We start from the raw sequence: 27,270 nt of genomic DNA on the forward strand, positions 1-27,270 counted from the left end.
CTGTTGGATGGAGAGTTGTCTCACTGACAATATATCACATTTTATTTTTATGAACATGTAAAACTCTAATGTTGGGACTTACCCCCATTATTGTCTTGCTTCTTATATCTATACATACGACGCCTAATCTTGTATGCAAAGTTTCATGGAGTGCATGGATAGAATGAATGACAAGACTGATTTTATGAAGGAGGGGAGTTATTATAAAAACTATTGTAATTATATGACATCAAAAACTCAACTACATCTTTGCTAGCCAAGGGTTATGATCCTAAACAATGTACTTACCCCTGTCTAAACATTGAAGAGCTTTCCCAACAGATGTTGTTATCCTCACGGATTCAGGGCACTGGTATACATCTCTATTCATGTCTGCACTGTGCCCCATGTGTAAATAAAATAATCGGCGCTCTTTTTCTGGGATGTCCATTGCAGCATATAAAGTTGCAGCCCTGTGTCGCATATCAGTAGCAGTGATGTCCTTGCTAAGTCTGGCTTTTTTGCAACATTTTTTTACACAACTCCATCCAATTACATGTTCATCTTTACCAGCAGTTGTGGGAAATAAAAATTTATTTCCTTTCCCAATGCCGGCATCATCTCGAACTTTTTCATCTGCAAGGATTCTAATGGCATCCCAACAATCCTGGGGTATTAACAGTGACACAAGCTTTCTTTTTCCTGCTTGGTATGCAATCTTTAATTCACATAATAATTTTTGCTCAATGGGGTCCTCCACCTTTTCCACTGAATCTTGCGAAAACCAGACCCCATTTTCTGCATCATCCCATTCTGATAGTAAAAGCCTAGCAGGTTCGCCTCCTCTTCGAGCATTAAATAGTGTTAATCTGCATACAAGTAAATCTCTAATCTCAGCATATTCATTAGAAGTTATAAATTGGAATTTCGTTTTAATGTCTTTAATTTTATTTTCCAGCCATTCTTTCAACATCTTAACATCATCCTCATCTGGAAGGCGAGATGGCATCCTCAATTCTTTCTGTCTTAGTACAGTTATTTTATATTCTGCATCCCCAAATATACCTGGCCAGCAAAATTCCAATAGATCTCCGAAGCGCTTAATCTCATCAACTTCAGCATCTTTTTTTTGGATGAGAAATTCTCCAGTGAGATATTTGATAACTCTCTTTATGAGATAGCCATATCCGATTTTTAGCCCTGCTTTTGTGTGCCCAGTTTCTTCATTTATTGTTAGGGCTAAAATGGATGACTCCAACGAATGAAAATTGCCTCTGTCAAACATGTTTACAGCTGATTTAGCCTCAGCATCACCATTTATCTCACATTGTTTTCTAAATTCTAACAATAAATGTGCCAGTCTCCTCATATCTGACATAACTGATTTTCTTTTTTCTTCTTTTTTACTTTTCTTAGCCTCCACATTTCTATACATCTGCAGCCCAAATGATGTTATAAGATTGTCTGTTCTACATAAATTTCCTACCTCAGAATTATGGAATTTTGCTAGAACATCAAAGTTAAATGAAGAAGTAAACTTTGGAGATGCAATATGCACTGGATCTAAGGCTTTCGCTGTAGTTGTTGTAGATTCAACTGCAGTGCATGTGGATCTGTGTCTCTTATAGTAAGACTTTGTTAAAAAACCTTTACATAAAGAACAGTAAGCAAGTTGACCTGCTCCATGCTCCCTCTCTTTAAAATATTTTACTTCTGCTTGAGATCCTTCATCCTCCATTTTTTTCACCTGGTCTAAATTAGCTTTCCAAATACCTTCTTTCCTCAGGTTAGCCATTTGCTTTACTTGATCTTGATGGGGCAGCCTTTTTAAAACTTTGACCTCAGGAATATCTTTGTGTTTGCGAAGGATGTGATTGGACAATCTAGCCATAAGGAGACCACAGAAAGGGCAGGGTCTGTAAGGTTTTGACCTTGTTGATTTGCTTTTTTCTCCTGAAAGAAACATTTAAAAGAATCAAGTTAATAAAAACTCATTCAATAAAAGAGAGCCACTCATGACTTTAATTTAATTTTTCTGTTTAGGGAATAATGAAAGCAGGAGATGTGCTGAGGACTGTATTCCGCCTACAAAAATAAAACTGTTTCTAAGCTTAAAAATAATTGTTGAGCATGTGCTTTTTTACCAAAAACAAAGACATTGCACTTAACAGTAAGATAGGTTTAACTTAGGATTTTCTACCTTCAGGAAAAGATTACCATAGATTATTTTGGGCCAGGTGAGCTAAAAAAAACTACAAAATTACTGTTAATTACTAGCTCAGGGGCAGCAACCAAACAATGTGTTGTAGAACTGGTCAGTGTTTACTCTAAATGCTTTGGAGATAAACTAAAATCTACATTTTCCGCCTATGTTCTGATCTTAGCTATGGCCACCATTATTGTTGGCAGGTGGGGTCATTCGACACATTTTTAAAACCAAATAACCTAATGAGAATTGTGGATAAATTTGACACATATGTTTCAGAGAAGAAGATTTTTTTATAAAAGATTACATACATACTTCAAATTATCATACTATGACCCAACATATAAATTTGGAATGATGGTTCATGACACCCCCCTCTTTTTTCTGTAAGTGAATTACTCAATTGCGTACAGTATTCATTTATAACTTCAAAAATGGCAGGACAACCCTTGTGGTCCAAAAAATGATAAGTAAAATCATCATTACGAAAGCTAATTTCACAAGGCAGATAGTCTACAGATTAAGGAAAAATATTAAAGTCATTTTGTTTATTTTCTTTTGTTTCATATTCTGACATCAAATTCAGACCTCTCTTACTAGTTTTACTGTGCATATTGTGCGTATTGTTGAGCGGTTTTTTATACCTGTCCCAAGTCAGTATGATCTATATTGCTTATATTCACTACTTTTGGATCTTGGATGGAGGGTTCTTTCATCATTACAACATATTTTTGTGTTCATATTATAGGCTATAAAAGTATATGTTATCAATTTCAAATTCATTTCTGTAGTATATCAAATATCTCAAATTTATTGCTTCGCAAACAGACCATCCAATCTAATGAAATAAATATACCAGTAGATGATTTCACTGGTCTGCCTCTAGCTTTCTTTGGTCCTTCACTGCAACTGGCTGTCTCCTGACAATTCATCTTATTTTGTGCAGGTATGCGTATTGAAGTATCATTGAATGCAGGTGATATTCTTTCAATATTATCTGTATGAAAATAAAAATATATCAAACAGATATTTTGGACATTGACTGTCATTTAAAACAATTTGACATTTTTAAGAATAAGTGACTTGGGGAAGAGGTACTTTAATTGTCCTAGATAAAAAAAAAAATCTGGTCACCCTCATAAGGCACATTCCTGCTATGTTTGGTTTAATTCCATTCAGTGATTCTCTAAAAGAAGACATTTGTATGTTGGACCTCAAAGATGACAATTTGAAAACAGGCCCAAAATTAAATAGCCTCTCACAATATTAATTTTGACCCTTTGGACCCTAATGTGGATCAACTTAAAAACAGAGCCCAATATCCAAATCTAAATAGCTGTTGAATGTTTTATGCAATTGTAATGAACACTATCCTAGTAATCACTTCTGTTTATGCTATTAAAAAAAATTTATTGTTATGAATAACAATGGACTGTACTTTCTGGATGTAGAAGCAAGTGTTTCGAGAAACCCTGCTCTTCACACCCTGTGGTAAAAATCTATTCTTTTTTGTAACAATAGATTTATTCAATTTAAAATTGTTTCAGAGATAGATGTGACATCAAAGTTAAAAGAAAAGAAAATATGATTGCTTGGAATAAGTAGAACAGTTTTTTATTCTATGTTCTATAAAATAAAAAATAAATGTTATGTCAGTTTGAAAGAACTTGTGCATTTCCACTGCACACAATTATACCATCATAACATATATGAGAAGAACATAACCCGTGTCATGCCAACAACTGGTATATTATAGTAAAAGTGTTAAGTTCCGATGCAAAGACCCTATTAGCGAATCAATTAAAAATTATTCAGCTTTAATTGGTAAAGTAGTTTGAGAGTAAAAGATCTTTGAAATAGTCTACACTGAAGGACGGACAACAGAAGCGACAAAAGACACCAAGTTATTGCAAAAACTTAATAGATATAGGATGATGTGGTGTGAGTGCCAATGAGACAACTCTCCATCCAAATAACAATTCATAAAAAAAATAAACCATTATAGGTCAATGTATGGCCTTCAACATGGAGCCTTGGCTCACATAAACAACAAGCTATATAGGGCCCTAAAATTACTGATGTAAAACCATTCAAAAGGGAAAACCAACGGTCTAATTATATTAAGGGAAAAGTGAGCTAAAAAGCTTTCAAGGAACTCTGTTAATATTAATCAATACAATTGAAATCACTGCAAAATGACAAAAAAGCATAAATTTGTTTACCTCCATCTTTACTGTAACTTTCATTTTGACTGGCATCTCCTGCATCTAAACCAACTGCCATAAAAAAAAAAATATTATAAATCACTGAAATTTTGCAAATAAGCTACACAAATAATTGTAAAAACTAGGATTACACCCAAAAATTGTCTAAATATCTTCTTAAAAGGGCAATAACTCTTATAAAAGATGGTTGACAATTTCAGTCATTCTTACTTTTTTGTAGATTTTAATTGCTTATTTTTTTTTACTTTTTTCAATTTCACTTTTCCTGTAGATAAATTCAAGACAATAATTGAAACTGTAAAATAATCATCATTACAGGGTCGGTAACCCAACAATATGTTGTCAATTTGTTATGAAATTTCAAGAACACAAAGATTTGGACTTGTTTACATTATTCATTAAATAAATTCATAAATTCAGATCACTGAAAAAAATACATTCTTACCTTCATAAAAAAGCCTAGTTTAGATAATTACTAAAATCTACTCTTAATGTTCTACAAACCCTACATAAAAAATGATTCAAATAAATATACCCATAGAGGATTTAAGTGGTGGGCCTCTATCCTTTTTTGGTCCTTCACTGCAACTGGCTGTCTCTTGACTATTCATTTCAATTTGAGCAGGTATGTGTTCTGTAGTATCATTTGATTTGGGTAGCATTCTCTTTACATTATCTATAGAAATATAAAATCAATAGCTATTGTTATTTATTGTTTTGTACATGTATATGGTAGTGGCAAAAAGTGATCTTAAGTATGAAGCCTAAATCGTAGTCAATAAGCTAACACCTAGGAATTGAGTTATATGCCTGCACATATTTTTCAGGATTTAAGACTAATGCCTAACATTATGTAGGCAATAAACTCACTGCCTAGGTGCTACTTTATTGCTAAGGATTTAAGCTGAATGCCTTATTTCCAGGATAGCGGCTGTCATACAAACTATTATCTTTAGAATAAAAAGTGAAATCAGATAAATGTTTCAAAAACACAACATCTCTAATCTAAACAGTATTCAGATGCTTCACAGGGCACAGCTTGATACGACCATAGAGGTCGAAACCCTGAACAGTTTGGGCATGTATGAACATAACATTTAAGCTTGATACAGCTCTGAATTTGGATTGTGATTAAAAAGTTGACACAACATAGGTTTCTGACACAAAATGAGTGTGGTCTGAGAACTTTAAACTTAAAAACTTAAAAAATTTAAATTAGATATTTACCTATTAAGTCCAATATCCAAAATCTAAACACATGGTTAGATTCAGCATATTATAAAACCCTAAGAATTCAATTTTAATGAAATCAAATAATGTTCTATTTTAGACCCTAATGATCTCAAATTGAGGTCCTCAATGTGGACCAATTTGATCTGGGCCCAAATATTAAAAATCTAAATACATGGTTAGATTAAGCACATTGAAGAACCCCATATATTCAATTTTTGTTGAAATCCAACAAAGTTTAATTTTTTACCCTTTGGACCTTATGCAGACCAATTTGAAAATGAGACAATACTGTGCAATTGAATATTTCTTACTATATAGCAAAACTGTGCTCTTAGAAATTTCTTGCTATTGCGCAATATTGTGCAATTAGATATTTCTTGCTATTGCGCAATACTGTGCAATTGAAGATTACTTGCTGTTGCGGAATACTGTGCAATTGAAGATTTCTTGTTATTGCTGAGTACTGTGCATTTGAAATTTTTTTGCTATTGCACAATACTTAACATATTAGTTTTGGACCATGATTTGGACCAACTTGAAAACTGGGCCCATAATCAAAAATCTAAGTACATGTTTAGATTTAGCATAACAAAGAACCCCAAAAATTAACAATCTGAACACACAGTTAAATTTGGCATATCAAAGAACCCCAATAATTCATTTTTTTGATGAAATCAAACAAAAAAGTTTAATTTTGGACCCTTTGGGCCCCTAATTCGTTGGGACCAAAACTCCCAAAATCAATCCAAACTTTCCTTCTATGGTCATAAACCTTGTGTTAATGTTTCATAGATTTCTATTGACTTATACTAAAGTTATTGTGCAAAAACGAAGAAAAATGCTTATTTGGGACCTGTTTTTGGCCTCTAATTCCTAAACTGTTGGGACCAAAACACCCAAAATCAATCCTAACCTTCCTTTTATGGTCATAAACCTTGTGTTAACATTTCATAGATTTCTATTTTCTTTAACTAAAGTTAGAGTGTGAAAACCAAATGTTTTCGGACGAGGACGCCGCCAACATGATACCAATATACAACTAAAGGTTCCTGACATGGCCCTCTAAATTGGGTATCTTTAAAAACAGTGCAAATATTGGAAATAAGACATTTTTGTTGGTGCTTTCAAAGTGAAATATTTGTGTTACCATGACATTACACAACATATCAATTGACTTAATGTTCAGAAGAATATTACAAACTTTAATTAACTCTATACCCTTACCAAGATTGGCCTCAGGGGCTTCAAAGAAATGTAAAATATCCTATATGAGCAGTATTAAATTAGTTTATCATAATGAAATATTATCTAATTGAGTCACTTTTACAAAAGTCTAAAATTAAAGACTTTTGTAAAAGTGGCTAAAACTTCATACCTATTGATGTAAAAACTTTAAAGAATAACATTTTGTATACAGTTCAAACAAGAGCTGTCTGACAATAAACTGGCTTTTATAACATTTATTTGAGTCCCCAAATTTTTCAATAACACAAGAACCAAAACTGCTGAACAGTAATAGTGAAAATCATCAATACTGATCTTGACCTCCATTTTGTCACCAGTGTCAACATATGTTGATTTTTCTAATAAAATATTACACTTTCACACATACCTCAAATATCAAATACATTTTTGTTCCAATTTGCAAAATACAGTTATTCTTATTTTTCAAATCATAAATGTCCCACTCTCACATTAAATCAATGACAGTGTAAGTTGCAACTTAAAGTAAACCTAGCGTTAAATTCTTAATTCATTTCACATTAAACAAGAATGTGTCCACAGTACACGTATGCCCCACTTGCACTATCATTTTCTATGTTTAGTGGACCATGAAATTGGAAAAATTCTCTAATTTGGCATTAAAATTTGACTGATGTTATCAAAGGAACATGTACACTAAGTTTCAAGTTGATTGGACTTCTACTTTATCAAAAACTACCTTGACCAAAAACTTTAACCTGAAATTTGCACTATCATTTTCTATGTTCAGTGAACCGTAAAATTGGGGTTAAGACTCTAATTTGGCATTTAAATAAGAAAGATCATATCATAAGGCACATGTATACTAAGTTTCGAGTTGATTGGACTTCAACTTCATCAAAAACTACCTTGACCAAAAACTTTAACCTGAAGCGGGACAGATGGACAGACGCACAGACGGACGAACGAATGGAGGCACAGACCAGAAAACATAATGACCCCTCTACTATTGTAGGTGGGGCATAAAAAAATCTAAATACACCAAATTCTTACCAGTGAAATGCACACCCATATGGCTCAGAAATGATTCTCTACTTCTTAGTTTTTTATCACATAGGGCACATACAAATAGCTTTTCAGTTTCCCCTTCAGATTTTTCTGCAATAAATAACAAAAGAAAAAATAAATAATGCTTCTATAATTGTTTTACAAAATTTTGGAAAACAAAATAAGGAATGCCACTTAGAATAATCTCAATTCATGAAGAACAAATCAAACATAGTAAAATGACTCTGTAAAATAACATGTGCCTTTGAAGTGTGAGTACCTAACATCATGCATATGTCCTTTACCATGTCAATTGATCATTAAAGTGATGTTTTGTACAGTCTGGCTTTACAACTCTTCATGTACCAATCATTGTTTTTTAAGTGAGGTTCTGAAATTTTGGCATATATTGTCAACAGTATACTAGCAGTTAAATTTATCTGAAGTTTGATTTTCATATGAATTTGAGTACATGTCTTCCAGTATATTTTTTTTTATTGTTATCCATATATATGAGCTGCAACTCTTAATACCCAACTTTATCTTTCCTTCAAATAAACCCAAAACAAGAATGTGTCCATAGTACACGGATGCCCCACTCGCACTATCATTTTACATGTTCACTGGACCGTGAAATTGGGGTCAATACTTTAATTTGGCATTAAAATTAGAAAGATCATATCATAAGGAACATGTGTACTAAGTTTCAAGTTGATTGGACTTCAACTTCATCAAAAACTACCTTGACCAAAAACTTTAACCTGAGCTTCACACTATCTTTTTCTTTGTTCAGTGGACCATGAAATTGGGGTCAATACTTTAATTTGACATTAAAATTAGAAAGATCATATCATAGGGAACATGTGTATTAAGTTTCAAATTGATTGGACCTCAACTTCATCAAAAACTACCTCGACCAAAAACTTTAACCTGAAGCAGGACGAATGAACGAATGGACGAACAGACGAACGGAGGCACAGACCAGAAAACATAATGCCCCTCTACTATCGTTGGTGGGGCATAAAAATATATCAGCCTGTGAAATCGATTTTTTTTAGATATAAGCCAAAAACTGCATTTTACACTTATGTTCTATTTTTAGCCATGACAACCATGTTTGTCGATGGATCAAAACTTTAGATACAATTTACAAACAAGATACCCTAAGAATATTTAGTTAAGGTTTGAAGGTATTTGGCCCAGTAGTTCCAGAGAAGAAGATTTTTTAAATAGTTTACGATGACAGACGACAAAGACGACAGACGTCAAATTATGGCCCCCCTGAGCTTAAAAGCCAGTAAGTTTGCTGTTTGAATGACAGAAAGACAGACAAGGGTAAACTATATGGCCCAAACCACTTTGTGACAGGGTCATAAAAAAAGTAAATACAGCCAAGCAAATTTATACTAAGGACAAAGCTCTGGCTTGATTTAGACAATTAATGTCCGAAACCCATTCACAATCGGAAATATACCTGAACAACAGTTCACATTACCTTCTTCAACCTCAATATTACTGCCCTCTTCCTCATCTTCTAATGGTTGTATCAAAACTAAAATAAAACAGGAAACATCCTAAGGATCATTTAAAATAAGTTTGGCTGCAAAATGTTCAGTAGTTTCAGAGGAGAAGATTATCTAAAGTTAACAAACATGATGAACAAATTGTTTAAAATTGTCTTTAAACGCTAATAACTCTTTAAGGCAAATTAACAATTTAAGTTATATTGACTGAATTGTAAATCATACTTTGCTGAACATTTTTGCGTTTTACAGTTTATCTACATCTATGATAATGTTTAAGATAATAAGGGTGGAAACAGAATGGCATGGATAGTATCCAGCACACTGAGAGTATTGCATAGCAATACAAAATTCATTGTTCCCAAAATAAAATTTGAGCATGATTTTTACAAAGTTCACATTACCTTCTCTAACCCCAATATTACTACCAACTTCCTCATCTTCTGGTGGTTGATTCAATACTAAAATTAAACAGGAGAAATATAATGACATATGATAAATCATGGCTCCAGATTCAAATATAAATGTGGCCTTGAACAAGGATAGCACACTTATCAGTCCCAATATTATAAGTTATCGGACCACAGATGAATTATCACGTTGTGATTGGTTAAACGCCGTCACGTGGTGACCCCCTATGAGACCGTATGGGGTTAGTAAGTTTCATATGGGGTTCGTGACGCGTTAATGGCGACGTCATCTATTAATGTTGTTGTGTTTCGTTGTTTATTTTTCAACAAAACGCCGCAGAAAAAGTCCAGCGTCCGATAAATTCGTTATACGGTTAACTACTGACCCCCTACGGATCCATAGAGGGTGAATAAAATTCATAGGGGACTCGGCCTCCGGCCTCACCCCCTATGGATTTTACTAACCCTCTATGGATCCGTATGGGGTCAGTAGCGAACCATATAACTTATATTATATGGTTTGTTACTGACTCCCTACAGATCCAAAGAGGGTTAGTAAAATACATAGGTGATGAGGCAGGCGGATTTAATATCCCTCTATGGTTTTGTACAGGTCAGTAGTAAACTGTATGAAGAAAATATTGCAAACAGGACTTTTCCTGCTGGGTTCCAAAGAAAAATAAACAATGAAACCCAACAACATCAATAGATGAAGTCACCATTGACAGAAGTTACAACGTAGCTAACCCCCTACAAATCCATAGGGGGTAACCATGTGACAGTGTTTAACCAATCACAACATGATAATTTACCTGCAGTGTGATAATGATTTTTAGAATGTAGATGATTGAAAATGATACAAAAAAAGAACACAAAAATTCAAACTTTACACTCAATTAACAGGAAGAAAATGCATATATATGATATAGTAAAACATCTTAAACAAGCTCAGCAAATGATGCTATTGCTTCGAACGAATTCTGTAAATATTCTATGAAATGTTCTCTAGATTTCGTGAATTAATTGAACCATGTAGGAAAGATGTATGGATACACTTAATTATTCAAAGTTACCTTGTTTATTCTCATTACTTAGGTCTAATTCTTGTTTCTCCTCATCTTCATCATCAGATGGTAGTTTCAAAACTAAAAAACAAGAGTGTATGCAATGTTTTGCTAAGGGTTTATCTCAATTAAAACTAATCAAAAATAAATATGGGGTCTGGCAGTTTGAAAATAGGAGACATCCCAATGTCAAAGCTTTATTCCAATCTTATGATACGCTTTTCACATGAAAGAAAATTTAAAGCTTTTAAGGTTAAGGTTTTATATTTTGAATATTTATATTCTTAAATGAAATCAACTAGTTGCATGAGTTACTTGATTTTTATAGTACTATGGAAGATAATATTCCATTTGCTATCTACATGTAAGTATTTTTTTTTTTTTTTTTTTTTCCTTTATGTAAGTATTTTCAAGTTATCTGAAAAATTCATTAGTGGCAGATCCAGAAGTTTTCATAAGTGCTACAGTCTACAGTCATGCTTCAGTGATTTTCAATATAGTCAACCAAAATTTTCCTAGAAAAGGAGGAGCGGCCCCCTCTAAATCCACCTCTATTTATCTCAATTGCCACCTGGAGATTTTAACCAGGTAAGCTAAAAACTTGATATTAACAATATATAATATACTCTTTCATATGAAAGTAACTCAAGTCATTAGCAAGATGTAGGAAGATGTAGTATGAGTGCCAATGAGACAACTCTCCATCCAAATAACAATTTATAAAAGTAAACTATTATAGGTCAAGGAACAGCCTTCAAAATCGAGCATTGGCTCACACAGAACAACAAGCTATAAAGACATGTAAACAGACAGACTGAACGAATGAACAAACAGGCACACAGACCAGAAAACATAATGCCCCTCTACTATCCTAGGTGGGGCATAAAAATAAAAGCTTGACTGAAAAACTCTGATGATTAACTCATGTGGTAGGCACATTCATGCATTTATGTGTTGGTTGGTCACATATTGAATGTTTTTCTTAATTTTAATTCTTGGATTAATTATTCCTTAAACATTCAGTGTTATGTGTACAAATGCAAAAGGTTATTACTAAATAACTTTCACTGGGGCATACAATTACTATGCTTCTAACTAGGTCCAATACCAAAAAGTAAAATCACAAAAAAAAAAACACATCAAAAACGAATGGACAAGAACTGTCATATTCCTGACTTGGTACAGACATTTTCAAATGTAAAAAAATGGTGGATTCAACCTGGACCTATAGCGAATTGATATTGAATACAATTTCAAAAGGAATGTGGTATTATCAGATTATCACATGGCATTTTTCATATCGCATGTATTATCAGCCCTAGGTTCAATATCAGCCCAAGAGTTGCATGGCTCGAGGGCTGATATTGACCGATGGCTGATAATACATGCGATTGGCAAAATGACATGTTATGATCTTTTTATCATATGCTTCAACCATGGAGAAAAAATAACTGATTCGTATATTGATCCTTTTACATGGTTCTGTAATAGAAGTTTAAAGATTGAAAAGTTCACGGACGTCAGACCCCAAATTTAGTAAATTCGATATGAAATTTTTCTATCATTTGCCTCAATAGAGAAGAAAAACATTTTAATATGGACGAATCGACAAAAACAAACAAAAATTAACAATACACATAATGAAGACTGTTTGGCAACTTTTTAAAGTAACTTTCTAAATTATGTTTGAAACTTTTAAACAATGCATTTATTTAATAATTTGTTGGGTTTTTTTATTTTTGTTTTTATTATTTCACAAAATATACTTTCCAGTATCCAAATGATTGTTTTGTACACTACTTTGTAATAGTTTTCACAAAAAAACGTAGCATTGAAGTGTATTTTCCGGAACTTTTCATATCAGCCCGCTAAGGACCAATTCGAAAAATATGGAATTTACGGTAATTCAATGATATTATCATACAGTAAAAATCATATGTTATTTAGTCTAAGTATATGATAATAAAAGACATACCTCTATGTTTCCTTGTCAAGTTCTCAATATCACTATCACTGTCAGAATATGCCTCTCTATTGCCTATGAATAATTGAGATTATGAAAGAATTAACAATATATGCATGCTGTTTTACTCAACATATCAATTTAACCTAACCAAACTCAATCTTTTTAAGAACAAAATAAATAATATGTGCAAAATATGTGTTATGTGTAACTCATTAACTTTTAGATTTCTCATCAGTGAAACTTGTATGTTAGAATTTTACATTTTGTAATATTTATCACCAGTACCCTTGTAGCCAGTACTTCGGAAAAAAATATTGATATTGTTATATTGTAATGTTTCATAATAACCTTCAATCATAACCGAACTGAACAAAGAAATAACATGACAGGTGCCATGTACGGTACAGGAAATGCCTACCCTTCCAGAGCACCTGATTTCACTCTCGGTTTTTAGTGGAGATCATGTTTTTTCTTAATTATTATTTAATGTCCTTTGGTTTTGTGAGTCTTTGTTTACTCCTTGGTTTTGATTGCTATTGTCTTGTTCCTTGTTTAATGCTCTTCTGCTTTATATTATCAATTCTAAATTCTAGACTTTTTAAATTTCACCCAAGTACATTCTTTAGCTCAGAACTTCTATACAAATTCATATAACATACATGCCACTTTATGACTATCATCTTTAATCTCCAGTCTTCTTATTGAAACACAACATTCTTTCAATGTCTGTAAGATATACATTTAATTTTACAAAGTTTACAAAGTTTACACATAAATAAAGTAAATATCAACAAAGTATCATTTGTTGGGATATAACACAATTCATACAAGTGAATACCTGCATACTTTGAAAAAGCCCAGCTTGCATGAGAATGACACATATTATAGGGAAATAATAAAATGTAAACACACATTTTCAGAATCCTGTTAACAGTGCAGAACTGAGAGTATAAGTAAAGAATTGAACTATGTCTTACTTAAGTAACTTTGTTATACACATGAAATCACTCTGCCACACAGCAAATGCAGATAAATAAATGGATGATTGCTTAACACACATTCATATTGGAGAAATGTTAGAGCCTGTTATCACTTGCTCTGAATTAAATTGATCTTTAAAAAAAACAGCTTGCGTTTAAATTTGAACAATCAAGATAGATCGGGAACTAGTGCCTTAACATTGCAATTTTATCTTAAAATGATAGGTTTAACAATTTCAATAACAAACAAGAATGTGTCCCCAGTACAAGGATGTCCCATCCACACTATCATTTTCTATATTCAGCAGACTGTGAAAATAGGGGAAAATTTCTTATTTGGCATTAACATTAGCAAGATCATATCATAGGGAGCATGTGTACTAAGTTTCAAGTTGATTGGACTTAAACTACATAAAAAACTACCTCAACCAAAAACTTTAACCTGAAGCGGACAAACAGACAGACAGAGGAACGGACGTACAGACCAGAAAACATAATACCCACATGTCACAAGTCATTAACCAAAGAAATGTGAAAATAAAATTTTGATTGAAGACAAGGGAAACAGGATTTATCTTTTCAGAAAAATGACATGAAAACATGGAATATATTTCTTTGTTTTTTATCTTCAAGTTCTGCCAAATTATTTGAGAATATGGATGAAACCCCAAAAGGCCGTCATTTCGAAGAATATATATACCAACGCAACCGTATGTAGATTTATTTTTATATCTAAGTATAACACTTTCACTCTCAGAAAAATCACAATCGATCTAAGAGTAAACACTTAAAGAAAGATAAATTCATAAAAAAAATCACAAGGGTTCCACAAGGGTTCCGTGAACCCTGTGTCTCACCTACTGCAAGATTTGTAGAAATCTGGGATAGTTGAAAAAAGTTATTTTAATTTAAAAAACTTTCACCACAGAGTGAATATTTGTGGACAACAATGGAATGTAGGATGGCTATGTCTTGCTTTTGCAACTACAGTTGCAGGGTAGACAAAAACTGTGTGTCTGTTATAACTGAAACCTAAGTACCAATTTGTATATAATATCTACACCACTTATGATGTAAAAAAGAATGACAAATGATTATAAAAGGACTGTAAGTCTTCATCTTTGTTTGGCGGTAACAGAAACATATTTATATGGGACCGTTTTTTTCAATTCAAATTGAAATTACCGTATTTTTTTTTTCATCTGTTTGTGGTCTCTTTCTCCATGGGAGGTTTCGACTAACATCACCATAGTCATATCTGATTTCATCTCCTATATATATATCCCTTCTGGCAAATAAAACTAAATGTGGGCTCCCATCCACAACAATTCTTTTCATTAAAGCATTCTCATCTGCTCCAACTCCATCATTAACAAACCTTCCCATTTGTTTAGAAAAAGTAGCATCTATGCTAAAATAATGATTGAGATAAAAAAAATGACAATGTTTGTTTCAAGGTAAAATTCAAAATTTTCAGATGACTACTTGTATGTCAGTATGGGTGACATTGACCTTTGACCTATATATAACTACTGACACCAAAATCCAAAAATCAACAGTCCTCTTCCCTACCTAAAAGTCTTCACCTATCATGCCTATGTAATTTTCTTATTAGCCATGAACATGATGAAGACTGTTAGAACTGAAAATTAAACTATTCTACTTTTGTATCTAAAATCATTTCTAATAAGATAAGCAAAAAATTATGACTGCTTAACATTTTAATGAAGAGAATGAACTTAAATGACTAGTAAAACAATTGCAAGAATTCAGAACAAAGCATACTACATGTAGTTTACTTAAACTTTCCCAAAGTAATTCATAGTTTATTCAGTGATATCATAAAAGAACTATATAGAAAAAGAATGATAGTAAGTGGGATGTTTTCTTTATGTCATAATATTCAAGAACAATTTTGCTGTGTAACAAAGGCTTAAAGAACTTATGCATCTGAAACAAATTTTCAAAAGAAACATTGTATTTCATCCAGTAAGTGTGACCATGACCATTTGACCTGCTGACTAATCAAAAACAAATTCAAATAAAGGTGTCTTCACTGCTCCTAAATATATGCATGATTAACAATGGTTGCGGTAAAATTGTGAATATTTCAATCTCATTTTTACCCCTAGTTTCATGCATAAAGTGTCTGAGTATCATTATTCAAATACTGTTTTTTTATGTTTTCTGATTGCCATGATCACTGCATATTGAAACAAATTGTTAGCTAAATAATAAACCTAACAGATAAACACTATTTCTTTAATATGTAATGAAATATTCTTTATACAAATTAAATTATGTTGGCCTACAGGAAAAGTATGTACAACTATTTTTTCAAAATATACTTCAGTCTAAATCCCGTAGTTTCTGTTAAAATCTTCAAAGCAAAACAAAGCCTACATATTTGGCAAAATTCATCAGAGCAGAACAAAACATAAACTTTATCTGTAACTCATCATGGTAGACTCACATGTAGCAGAGGAGATGTTTGACACTCGACAGACGACAGGTATATTCCATGGACGCCAAGTGATGGCAAAAGCTCACATTTCCTTTCAGGAAAGCTAAAAGTAAAAAAGGCTAAACACCTACCTTAAACTTTTGCCTCCATACTTGAAAAAAAACACATAGCAGCCAAAGGTATTGCTATGTTCCTCCAATCTCCTAGTTCCCTCTTTGTTCGAAACAAGATCCCCATCATATTCCAAAAGAAATTCACCTTTGCTAAAAGATCTTTCAGCAAACACCCCTTTTCCTGTTTAAAAACCATAGAATTGAAAAGGTGTTAAGAAAGGGAAATCCAAAAGGTTCCTTAATGATTAAGCATTAGAGGTATAGATGAACAAAAAGAAAATGTACAGACTCTAATAATTGTCCAAGCTTGATATATCTCTGAATATAGTTACACAGCATAGTTTCTGACACAGGATAAATAAGGTAAAGGTGGTAATATGACTAAGTGGTAACAAGTGTTTAACAAAATATATATAAAATCTCAACCGTTACCAACCTTACAGTAAAAAGAAATCAAGAGGCTCTCAAGAGCCTGAATTGCTCACATTTAATTTTCCTTCTTATACTCCATCATTTTTTTTCAAATTAAGAAAAATTGTCTTAAGGAGGTTTGCGGGTGCAAAAATTGCAGCAAAAAGCTAAACATTTCTTTTTCATTACAAATTTTATCTATTACACCATCAGTAATAACTTTATGATATGGAACAAATATTAACCAAAAGAATCAATTGGACCTAGATGACTTTTAAAATGTTATAACATGATAAAAGCTCTAAATTATCTCCCTTTGGTGCAAAAAAATCCATCAGCAGTGTATCTTAAACTGATCTAATCACAAACTAATACATGTAAACTAAGATAAGTTCCAAAATTCTTGGACTAAGGGGCAAGGCCATATATTCTCCATGGAAATGAGATGTGCCAAAGCGTATACAACTGCATACCAAATATCATTGACCTACCATTTGTGGTTCCCCATAAACTGACCTTATCACTAACTAATACATTTGTACATGTAAAATAAGCAAAAGTTTTGAAGTCAATAAACCATAACTGAGGGGGCAGGGTCAAATAATCTCCATGGAAATGAGATGTGCCAATGCTTATACAACTGCATACCAAATTTGGTTGACCTAACCCTTGCCGTTCTTCATAAACTAAACTAAAATCACAAACTTATACATTGTTGACACCATTACGTCGCCGCTGACGCTGGAAACAGCATACCTATGTCTCACTTTTAGACTCCATCAAGGCAACATAAAAATAATCTACTTTAAAAGTACAATAACTCCTTAAGATGTTAATCAACAATTTTGTTTCATACTGACTTATTTGTAGATCTTAACTTTGCTGAACATGTTTGGTGTTTACAGTTCATCTTTATCTATAATAATATTCAAGATTATAACTAAAAACTGCAAAACTTTCTAAAATTATCAATTCAAAGGCAATACCCCAAAAAAATCAGTTTTACCCCTATCTTCTATTTTTAGCCATAACTGCCATGCTTTTTGACAAAACAGTTAAACTAGATACCCTAAGAATCATTTAACTAAAGTTTGGTTAAAATTGGTTCAGAAGTTTTTAAAGGAGAAAGTCTTTAAAATTGTTAACACTGGACGGATGATGGACAAGGGCAACGGACACCAAGTGATTGAAAAAGCTCACAAGTCCTTTCACGAAAGGTGAGCTAATAACTACAACCAATGAAAATATATATCCTTACCAATTGTATCATCTATATATCTTACAACAAAACCGTCTTTGTCTTTCTTCAACCTGATATATTGTTCAGCCTGATTTTCAGGAAATGTTTCCTGTAAAAAGATAGAGAATTAAAAGCTTTTTATTCATCAGATAGTTTAGAAATAGAAATTTCTACAAAGCTGTTCCTCAACCTTCAAATAAAAACAAATATTCTATAAAATTAAAGTATTAATGATTATGAAAATTACGATTTTTGCTTTATCCTACATATCAGTCTTTTAATGTTTTTTTAATTTCTGTAAAACTTTAAAGTCTTGAATAACAATGAATCTATTTTATTTCTTTGAGACCATAATATTGTCGAAAAAATTACTAAAAATGATTTGCATTTCTATTTAAGAAGGAGTCAGGGAAACGCTTAGAATACACGATTTTGAGTTATTTTTCTCAGAGCTTCCCCTTACCAAAAAAATTTCGCCTCACCATGCTTGGCAAATATATTTTGCCTCAGTAATAAAAGGGGCTAGTTACAGCCCTGAAATTTAGTTGAATTCAAACAAAGTTTAATTTTTAACTCTTCAAAGCTTCATATGGACTAATTTCAATTCAGGGTCCAAAATGTAAATGCACAATAAGGCCAGGGTTTTTAAACTTTTTGGTTTACGGATTTTTCCTATGAAAAACTCAGGTTGGTCAGTTCAAAAAAGAAAAGAAAAAAAAATCTTCCAAAAAATATATATTTCACCTTTCTAACAAAATGTTTGATATGCTATTCTGAATTCATGACATTTCTTAAATTTTTATTTAGATGAAATATTATTGCTCAGCTATCATAAACATTGCATTACATCGTGTCCACGGACAAAGAAGAAATTAAACCATTATTTCCTAAACAGATCAGACTGAGGTTGCTCATTGTCAATTTCAGGAAACTAAAGTGAGTAATAATATTCAAGAACAAAAACTGATAAAAAATGCAAACATGTTGTACAGAAATAATTTTTAACATGCTAGAATAAAGAGGTTTCAGCTCTAAATTTGGATTGTGATTAAATAGTTGACACAGCATAGGTTTCTGACACAAAATGAATGTGGTCTAATGAACTTAAAATTTTTGTTTTACCTTTGAGCAATTCACTATGCTGTTGAATATTAATCTTTTCAAAAAAATGTTTGAAGAAATTTTCTTTTTATTTATAAAATTTCAAATGAGTAAAATTGACCCCCCATTTTTTTTTACATCCCCCTTTCCTTTATTCCAAAACCAATCTCAATTCAAATTTCTAATGGAGTTTGCAACAATAATTACTCATTTAAATACATCATAAAATATTAAAATGTAAAAGAAAGTGCTTGTTATCACTGAATGGTAAAGATTGTTTGAATTTATCATTTGGTAGTAAAAGTGAATATACATTGTATATTGTATAAAACAATGATTTAAGTTGATTCAACTACTATTCTGGACAAAGAAAGATAACTCAATTTGAAGTTTCTTGTTATTGCACAATATTGTGCAATTAGATATTTCTTGCTATTGCGCAATACTGTGCAATTGAAAATACTTGCTATTGCACAATACTGTGCAATTGAAGATTTCTTGCTATTGGGCAATACTGTGCAATTGAAAATTTCTTGCTATTGCACAATACTTAATATAACAATTTTGGATCATGATTTGGACCAACTTGAAAACTGGGCCCATAATCAAAAATCTAAGTACATGTTTGATTTCAGCATATCAAAGAACCCCAAGAATTCAATTTTTGTTAAAATCAAACTAAGTTTAATTTTGGACCCTTTGGACTTTAATGTAGACCAATTTGATAACAGGACCAAAAATTCAGAATCTACATACTCAGTTAGATTTGGCATATCAAAAGAACCCCATTTATTCAATTTTTGAAGAAATCAAACAAAGTTTAATTTTGGACCCCTATTTGGACCAACTTGAAAACTGGGCCAATAATCAAAAATTTAAGTACATTTTTAGATTCAGCATACTAAAGAACCCCAAGGCTTCATTTTTTGTCAAAATCAAACTAAGTTTAATTTTGGACCCTTTGGACCTTAATAATGTAGACCAATTTGAAAACAGGACCAAACATTTAGATTTTACATACACAGTTAGAATTGGCATATCAAACAACCCCAATTATTTAAATGTTGATGAAATCAAACAAAGTCTAATTTTGGACCCTTTGGGCCCCTTATTCCTAAACTGTTAGGACAAAAATTCCCCAAATTACTACCAACCTTCCTTTTGTGGTCATAAACCTTGTGTCAAAATTTCATAGATTTCTATTTACTTAAACTAAAGTCATTGTGCGAAAACCAAGAAAATGCTATACATGTACTATCAAGTATAATAATACTTGCAGCTCTTTTGTGCATTTTAAGATTTTTTTTATATCCATCCTCATAGCAATTTCGAATGATTTTTGTATGACATTTTGTCGGTCTGACAGAGTTTAGGATACACTGTGAAAAGGGTGAGAAATTTTTCCATTGCTCGATTTTATCATAACATGCATAAGTATCTGAAACTTATCAGATGTCAGTATACATTTTAAATACAGTTAAACCACCTTTAGAAAGGCATATATATTTGTCAAACCAATTAATCTTTCTTCATTTTCTGATGTGGTATTTCCACTGAAACTAGACATAGATGCTATAAATACAATTATTTTTGACATTTGCACCAAATTTTACATTAAAAAGATTACATGATCACAATTTTATCAACAGAAATTCCATAATGTCAGTGATCTTTCAAGTATTCATTAACAGATTTTGAAAGTTCAACTTTTTGTCAATGTGCATATCTTTCAAATAGAAAGTCTGACAAGAATGGCAGAAAAAAATGAACTTAACATTTGATAATCATTACTTTTATCCAGAAACGAATACAAAAAACTCATTCACAGATAATCTTAAATGTCAGCTGGAAGTGTGCTGAAAACCAATTTTAATTATAAGAAAATTAAAGAATTGCCAAAAAGTGGGCACAATTTTAGTTAGAAAAGAAATTGTGAAATGATCAAACTTACAGTATTCTGATTTGCTGTGTTATTTAATCTTGTACTTCTTCTTTCCCTGGAATAATCAATAAGTTATCATAATCTACAAATTTAATTGATAGGCTTAATACTACAATGTATATTCATGTATAGGCACATATTTTGTATATATATTAATTGTTAGTAAGCAGACATAAAGAGCTAGTTTTTACACTTTCCATTTTGGGGCCCTGGTATAGCTTAATTACTGTTGATGTGAGCCAGGGCTCTGTGTTGAAGATCTTCCTGTGGTAACCTTACTTCAAATACAATTGTGACTTGTATGGAGAGTGCTATTTTCATTTACTGGTCATAAAACATTGCAAAATCTTTCGATTGGTAAGCTGGAAGCTCAAAAGATAAGGAAACTTTGTATAAGATTTTTTTTATATATTTGGTATAAATTAACTGATGTTTAAAATAAGTAATTGCTAGTTTAAAAGTTTTCAACAAAGAGGAGGTGGGTTCTGTTCACAGTGTAAATATTTTGACTCTTCCATCTTTGCCTTTTGACCATTAATAGGGTTGTAGAGGGTTTAAGTTTGTGCCAAATTAGCTCAAAACCTGCTGAACGATGTCTTAGATGGCAACAAAACAAAAGATGTCATGTATTTTATCTATTAAACCAAAGGTTAAAGAAAATATTCTAGCTGATACAGATTAGTAAATTTAGGTTAACAGTGAAGTAATTATTCATGTAGGCGACAATAGGGTACATTGGTAGCTTATAGCCTTTTGGGTTCTGTGTTTATGATATAAGAATAACACCCATAAATTACCAAATACTTTACAATGCCTTTAGGTGTACATAAAAAACATCACATATGATAGTGCAGCCTTCCTTGATCAAAACAAGTATTCTTAAGGGTACTATTAAATGCTATATGACTACAGGAAAGAAATATAAACATGACAAATGAAGCATAACCAGCTTAATCTTACGATGAAACTTTGTAAATTACAAAAGAAAAATTCTGGAAAATTTCTTGATATATTTGCATTAGCCATGTTAGCAGCTGTTGTTTCAATTTACAGCAATTACCTTTTTACATAGTGTCACTGTCAGTTACCTTTAAGTTCAGAAGACTTTTATAGCAACTAATACACCCAGGGCAGGTGTTGTACAAGTTTACAATTCTTGTAAAAATAGGTAATTCAAAGTCTCAAATGACCATCATGAAATGATACAAGAGTGCACATGTACACATTGAAATGTCTCTCCTTCTTAACTAATCACTGATATTATGTTGATGGTCATAAATCATGTAAATATAAAGGTTTTATTACAACTGTCACATAAACTTAACATCAACCAAGAAAATCAAACATTGACAAATGAACCATGAAAATGAGGTCAAGGTCAAATGAACCATGCCAGACAGGCATTTACAGCTAACAATTCCTCCATACAAGTAACAACAAATATAGTTGACCTACTACTTATAGTTTAACAGACCAAAAGACAACCAGGTGCTCCGCAGGGCACAGCTTTATAAGACCCCAGTGGTTGAACCTTGTACAGTTGGGGCAAATTTGGTCACAATATTCAAGCTTGATTCTGTCTGAATTTGGATTGTGATAAAATTTTTGACATAATATAGGTTTTTGTCACAAAATTTATGTGGTCAAAGATCTAAAAAAAACTATGTGCACAATTAAAGATTTCTTCTTAAAACGAAGTTCAAAATTTTAAAAAATTAAAAAAAAGGAAGCCCTTCAAAAATGGTAAAAATCCATTGCAGGATTGAACCTTGTAGTACAATTTCAGAGAGATCCATACACTTAAAACACAAGTTATTGTCTTGATTGTTTTGGAACCAGAAACATGCTTCTTTTTGGCCCCTAATTCCAACATATTTTTGTGGTATTGAATCTTCTGAAAAAATTTCATGAAGATCTATTCACTCAAACTAAAGTTATTAAACCAATGTGTCTCCGGACAGCGACCACACAGTCAGACACACAACATCATACCATTATACAATCCAAAAAATTTTTTGGAGTCTTATAAAAACTTAACAATGAGCAATGAACCGTGAAAATGGGGTCGAGGTCAAATAAAACCTACACGACTGACATCATGGACATAGAGATCTTTAAATATTTCCATACACCAAATACAGTTGACCTATTGGATATATATATAGTATGAAGTGCCGTTAGTTTTCTTGTTTGAATTGTTTTACATTGTCTTATCTGGGCCTTTTATAGCTGACTATGTGGTATGGGCTTTGCTCATTGTTGAAGGCCATACAGTTACCTATAGTTGTTAATGTTTGTGTCATTTTGGTCTTTTGAGGATAGTTGTCTCATTGGCAATAATACCACATCTTCTTTTTTATATGATAGTAATTTTCAGTATCATAAAAAAGACAATTTTTTTAAAACTTAGCTTTCATCATGAAAATGAGGTCAAGATTAGATGACAACTGCTAGTTAGACATGTACACCTTACCATCATTCCATTCACCAAATATAGTAGACCTATTGCATAAAGGAAAAACAGACCAAAACACAAAAACTATTATTCCACTGAACCATGAAAATGAGGTCAAGGTCAGATGGCACCTGTCATTTGGACATGTACATCTTACAGTGCTTCCATACACCAAATACACTATAAATATTGCTTGAAGTATCTGAGATATGAGACTTGACCACCAAAACTTAACCTTGTTCACTGCTCCATGAAATGAGGTTGAGGTCAAGTGAAAACTGTCTGATGGACATGGACCTTGCAAGGTACACACATGCCTAATATAGTTATCCTGAAAATGAGGTCAAGGACATTGGACATGTGACTGACAGAAACTTCTTAACATGAGACATCATATGAACAAAGTATGAAGCAGTGACTTTAACCTGAACTTGGCTGAAGCTGGATAGACAAACAAATAGACGGATAAACAGACGCACAGACGAGAAAACATAATGTCCCTCTTCTATCATACAGTGTAGGTGGGTAAAAAAAAATGTGTGCAAAACATATGAATACCTGGGAAATATAAACTTTGGTTCATAATTTGAAAGATATATTTTATAGTCTAAGGCAATATTAAGATCTTATCTTTTTGAAGCATGTCACAGACAAAATAACTTTGTCAAATCATCTTTGATTGTGTAACCGGAGAGCACGAATTTCATTACAAAATTGCTTGTCTCCATCGGGACTCGAACCCGGGACATCTGTGGTACAAGGCAGCGCGCTAACCGACTGAGCTAAAGAAGTACTTCCTTAGCTCAACCGCTTACGGCTGACTAAGTATCTACTACGTTTTCTAAGGGAAGCAATCCTGCCACAAATGTCATGAATTAAAACTTGCCTTTCATCAATATTATATATACATGTACTATTCTTACAAATTACAAAGTAATTACTCATTTGTAGTATTTAGTTTATCACTGTCAAACCTACATGTATTTTAATGTATCAAGAAATAGTACTTACCAAAAACTACAATTTTCAGTATGGATTAAATACAGATAGAGTTAGACCAAATACATGAAATAATAATGATGTCTGGCAATGCTCTGGGATGGTTTTTTAAAGTTACGATACTGGCACCAATATTATATATACATTATACAAGGTATACCAGTATTGCGATCTGTCCAAGGAACTGTCCTTGGGCCTATACTCTTTTTAATATACATTAATGATTTTCTAGAATACCTGGAACACAGCAAACTACGACTCTTCGCTGATGACAGTATTATATACCGAGAAATTACATGTCAACAGACTGCACAAATTTACAAAAAGATCTTAATGCAGCAGCGAAATGGGAGGCTGATTGGCTCATGGCCTTCCATCCTGGAAAATGCACTATCTTAACCATCACACAACAAAAACAACCATTTAAACACGATAACATCCTTCATAACCATACTTTAGAATTAGTAACATCTGCAAAATATCTTGGCGTAACCCTACAGTCTAACTTAAAATGGAACATTCACTACAACAACATCGTATCAAATGCAAATAAATCTCTTGGCTTTCTTAGGCGAAACTTAAAAATTTCTAACTCCAGTATCAAATCCCGTGCTTACCAATCAATGGTGAGACCAAAACTTGAATATGCCTGTAGTCTATAGGATCCACACACAGCAGATTATAAAAATAAGCTAGAAATGGTACAGAGGACAGGTGTGCGGCCCGATATGTATGTAACAATTACCACAACACCAGTAGTGTAACATCCATGTTAAATGAACTACAATGGCCCTCACTCAGTGACCGCCGTCTCAAAACCAGACTTATCATGTTCTACATTGTACAAGGTCATCCATGGACTCATTGCAATCCCAGGGATCTCCATGACCTGTTTAACGATGGCGCCCCGCCATCATTCAAATGTCTTCCGCCATGGTCAAATGACTTGCTCCATCGTTCAATTGTCTTCCGCCATCGTTCGAAACTGTGGTCGTTTTTATAGCCTGACGCCATTTTTGTAGCAATTTTAATCAAATGCATGTAATTGCATAACACTCAGGCTTTTTTTTATAGTATAATCCAATACAGTTCTCACGCCTAGGGGATATCCGGATTAAAATCGCTAATCATTTGTACCTGAGCTTGTACAGGTAGATCAACAAACCAGAAAGGAGAATATTATCTGAAGATAGACGATTCATTTGTCGAATTATTTAACTAAGTTTCTGCAAATGCTTATGATAATTTAGATTAAATAAATAAATTAATAATCCAGTTACAAATTTTAACAAGTCGAACACGTGCTTTTGTTTTGACTTACGCAATCAGCATCCCCCTTTTTAAAATTTACAAAATAATTTAACGTAAAACAGTAATTATTATCATTGATTATTTCATTTCAAATAGCTCGAGTACTGCTGTATTGTAACGATAATATAGAATTACTTTAAAAGTTAAAAATTATAAACTTTTAATATTTCCTGTAAAGAAATATCGTATCGTAATTCCGAATTCATTTCGTAGTTTACAATGAAAATGATACATCCGCATTTCCGGTTTCTATTCAGACTTGAAAGATGCATGTTGCATAGCATGGATTTGCTAAATAAAGTCATTAAAAACCTTTTCATTTGACAACGTTTGTTAAAAAATACATTTTTTTTTAACCCGTACGACTCGTTTTGTCGTTGCTGCAAATCAACCATACCGGTAATGGTTTCATGACTTCTGAATTTGACAGTGTCCGTGAAAAATAATCTCCACATGATTTTTAACCCCCATACCAATTACCAAAAATAGCAAGAAAACTACATGGTGACCTTTGTGATAGTTATTTGTCATTCTAAGGGAAAGGGAGGGGGCATGAGGGCTTGTCCTTTGAAGAGTTACAAACGGCAATTATGGAAAATATATATACTTCTATATATAGTATTTATAATGAAAATATAATTTAAATAAGCAATGAATTAGCATGTTCACCTATCCTTGTGTGGAGGAATGAAATACTTTCGATACCGCTACACTGTACGGCGTATATACAATTTATGATGGTGAAAGTTCCTCCATGGTTCAATTTTCATCCATGGAGATCCCTGAATCCCATCACTAGTCCTCATACCATCAGATACTAGAACAAGAAAATTCCATACTCAAACATTTCGGCAAATGTCCACCTCTAAAGACATTTACAAATGGTCATTCTTTCCGCAAACAATCATTCAATGGAACATGTTGCCACAAGTTGTGGTAGCAAGTCAAACCATTGAAATTTACAGAGATCAGTTGACACCAACTGTTCTCCACAACATAATTTAATTCTATAAATAACAATGTACATATTTTTAATCACTTGTTGTTTTCTTTCATGTAAATATCACCAAGTATTCTACTAAGTAAAAGATAATTTTTTGTTCATATCATATACTCCGCGCATGCAACAGTTCGTAATCTTCAATAATAATGAAGCTGTAACTGTATATCAGAAAATGAAGAAGAAGAAGATCACCAATTACAGGAGATCCGTATGTTTTAATGAGCATCATATTGAACTACCTAATCTAGTACTTGCGTGATGGGTCTTAGACCCTTTGGCTTTGCATATCAACGGGGTAGGAGATGTCGGAAATGATGAATTGGTACGTAATTTCAGAGCCAAACGTCGTGAAGGATGGTCGATCCGAACTGGCATTTTTTCCGATTTTAATGATC

General features: G+C 32.6%; 1 protein-coding gene across 5 annotated transcripts in view; it reads right to left on the reverse strand.

The window, feature by feature from the left end:
* Positions 1–27,270, reverse strand: part of LOC134683344 (uncharacterized) — a 42,212-nt gene that overhangs the window by 13,879 nt on the left and 1,063 nt on the right. For 3 of the 5 annotated variants that reach the window (XM_063542587.1, XM_063542584.1, XM_063542585.1), the window contains exons 2-15: positions 21,117–21,162; positions 18,083–18,173; positions 16,432–16,594; positions 15,022–15,247; positions 13,516–13,582; positions 12,866–12,928; positions 10,900–10,971; positions 9,821–9,877; positions 9,389–9,445; positions 7,900–8,004; positions 4,946–5,086; positions 4,408–4,461; positions 3,042–3,182; positions 289–1,932 (exon numbers count right to left, since the gene is read on the reverse strand). In XM_063542587.1, coding sequence (XP_063398657.1) covers positions 289–1,932; positions 3,042–3,182; positions 4,408–4,461; positions 4,946–5,086; positions 7,900–8,004; positions 9,389–9,445; positions 9,821–9,877; positions 10,900–10,971; positions 12,866–12,928; positions 13,516–13,582; positions 15,022–15,247; positions 16,432–16,594; positions 18,083–18,173; positions 21,117–21,162 — 2,927 coding nt within the window. Of the gene's footprint in view, positions 1–288; positions 1,933–3,041; positions 3,183–4,407; positions 4,462–4,945; positions 5,087–7,899; positions 8,005–9,388; positions 9,446–9,820; positions 9,878–10,899; positions 10,972–12,865; positions 12,929–13,465; positions 13,584–15,021; positions 15,248–16,431; positions 16,595–18,082; positions 18,174–21,116; positions 21,163–27,270 lie in introns of those variants that run through there. The other 2 variants (XM_063542586.1, XM_063542589.1) reach the window with 2 other exon arrangements.

This window comes from Mytilus trossulus, chromosome 9, assembly GCF_036588685.1.
Source record: "Mytilus trossulus isolate FHL-02 chromosome 9, PNRI_Mtr1.1.1.hap1, whole genome shotgun sequence".
Classification (NCBI taxonomy): Eukaryota; Metazoa; Mollusca; class Bivalvia; order Mytilida; family Mytilidae; genus Mytilus; species Mytilus trossulus.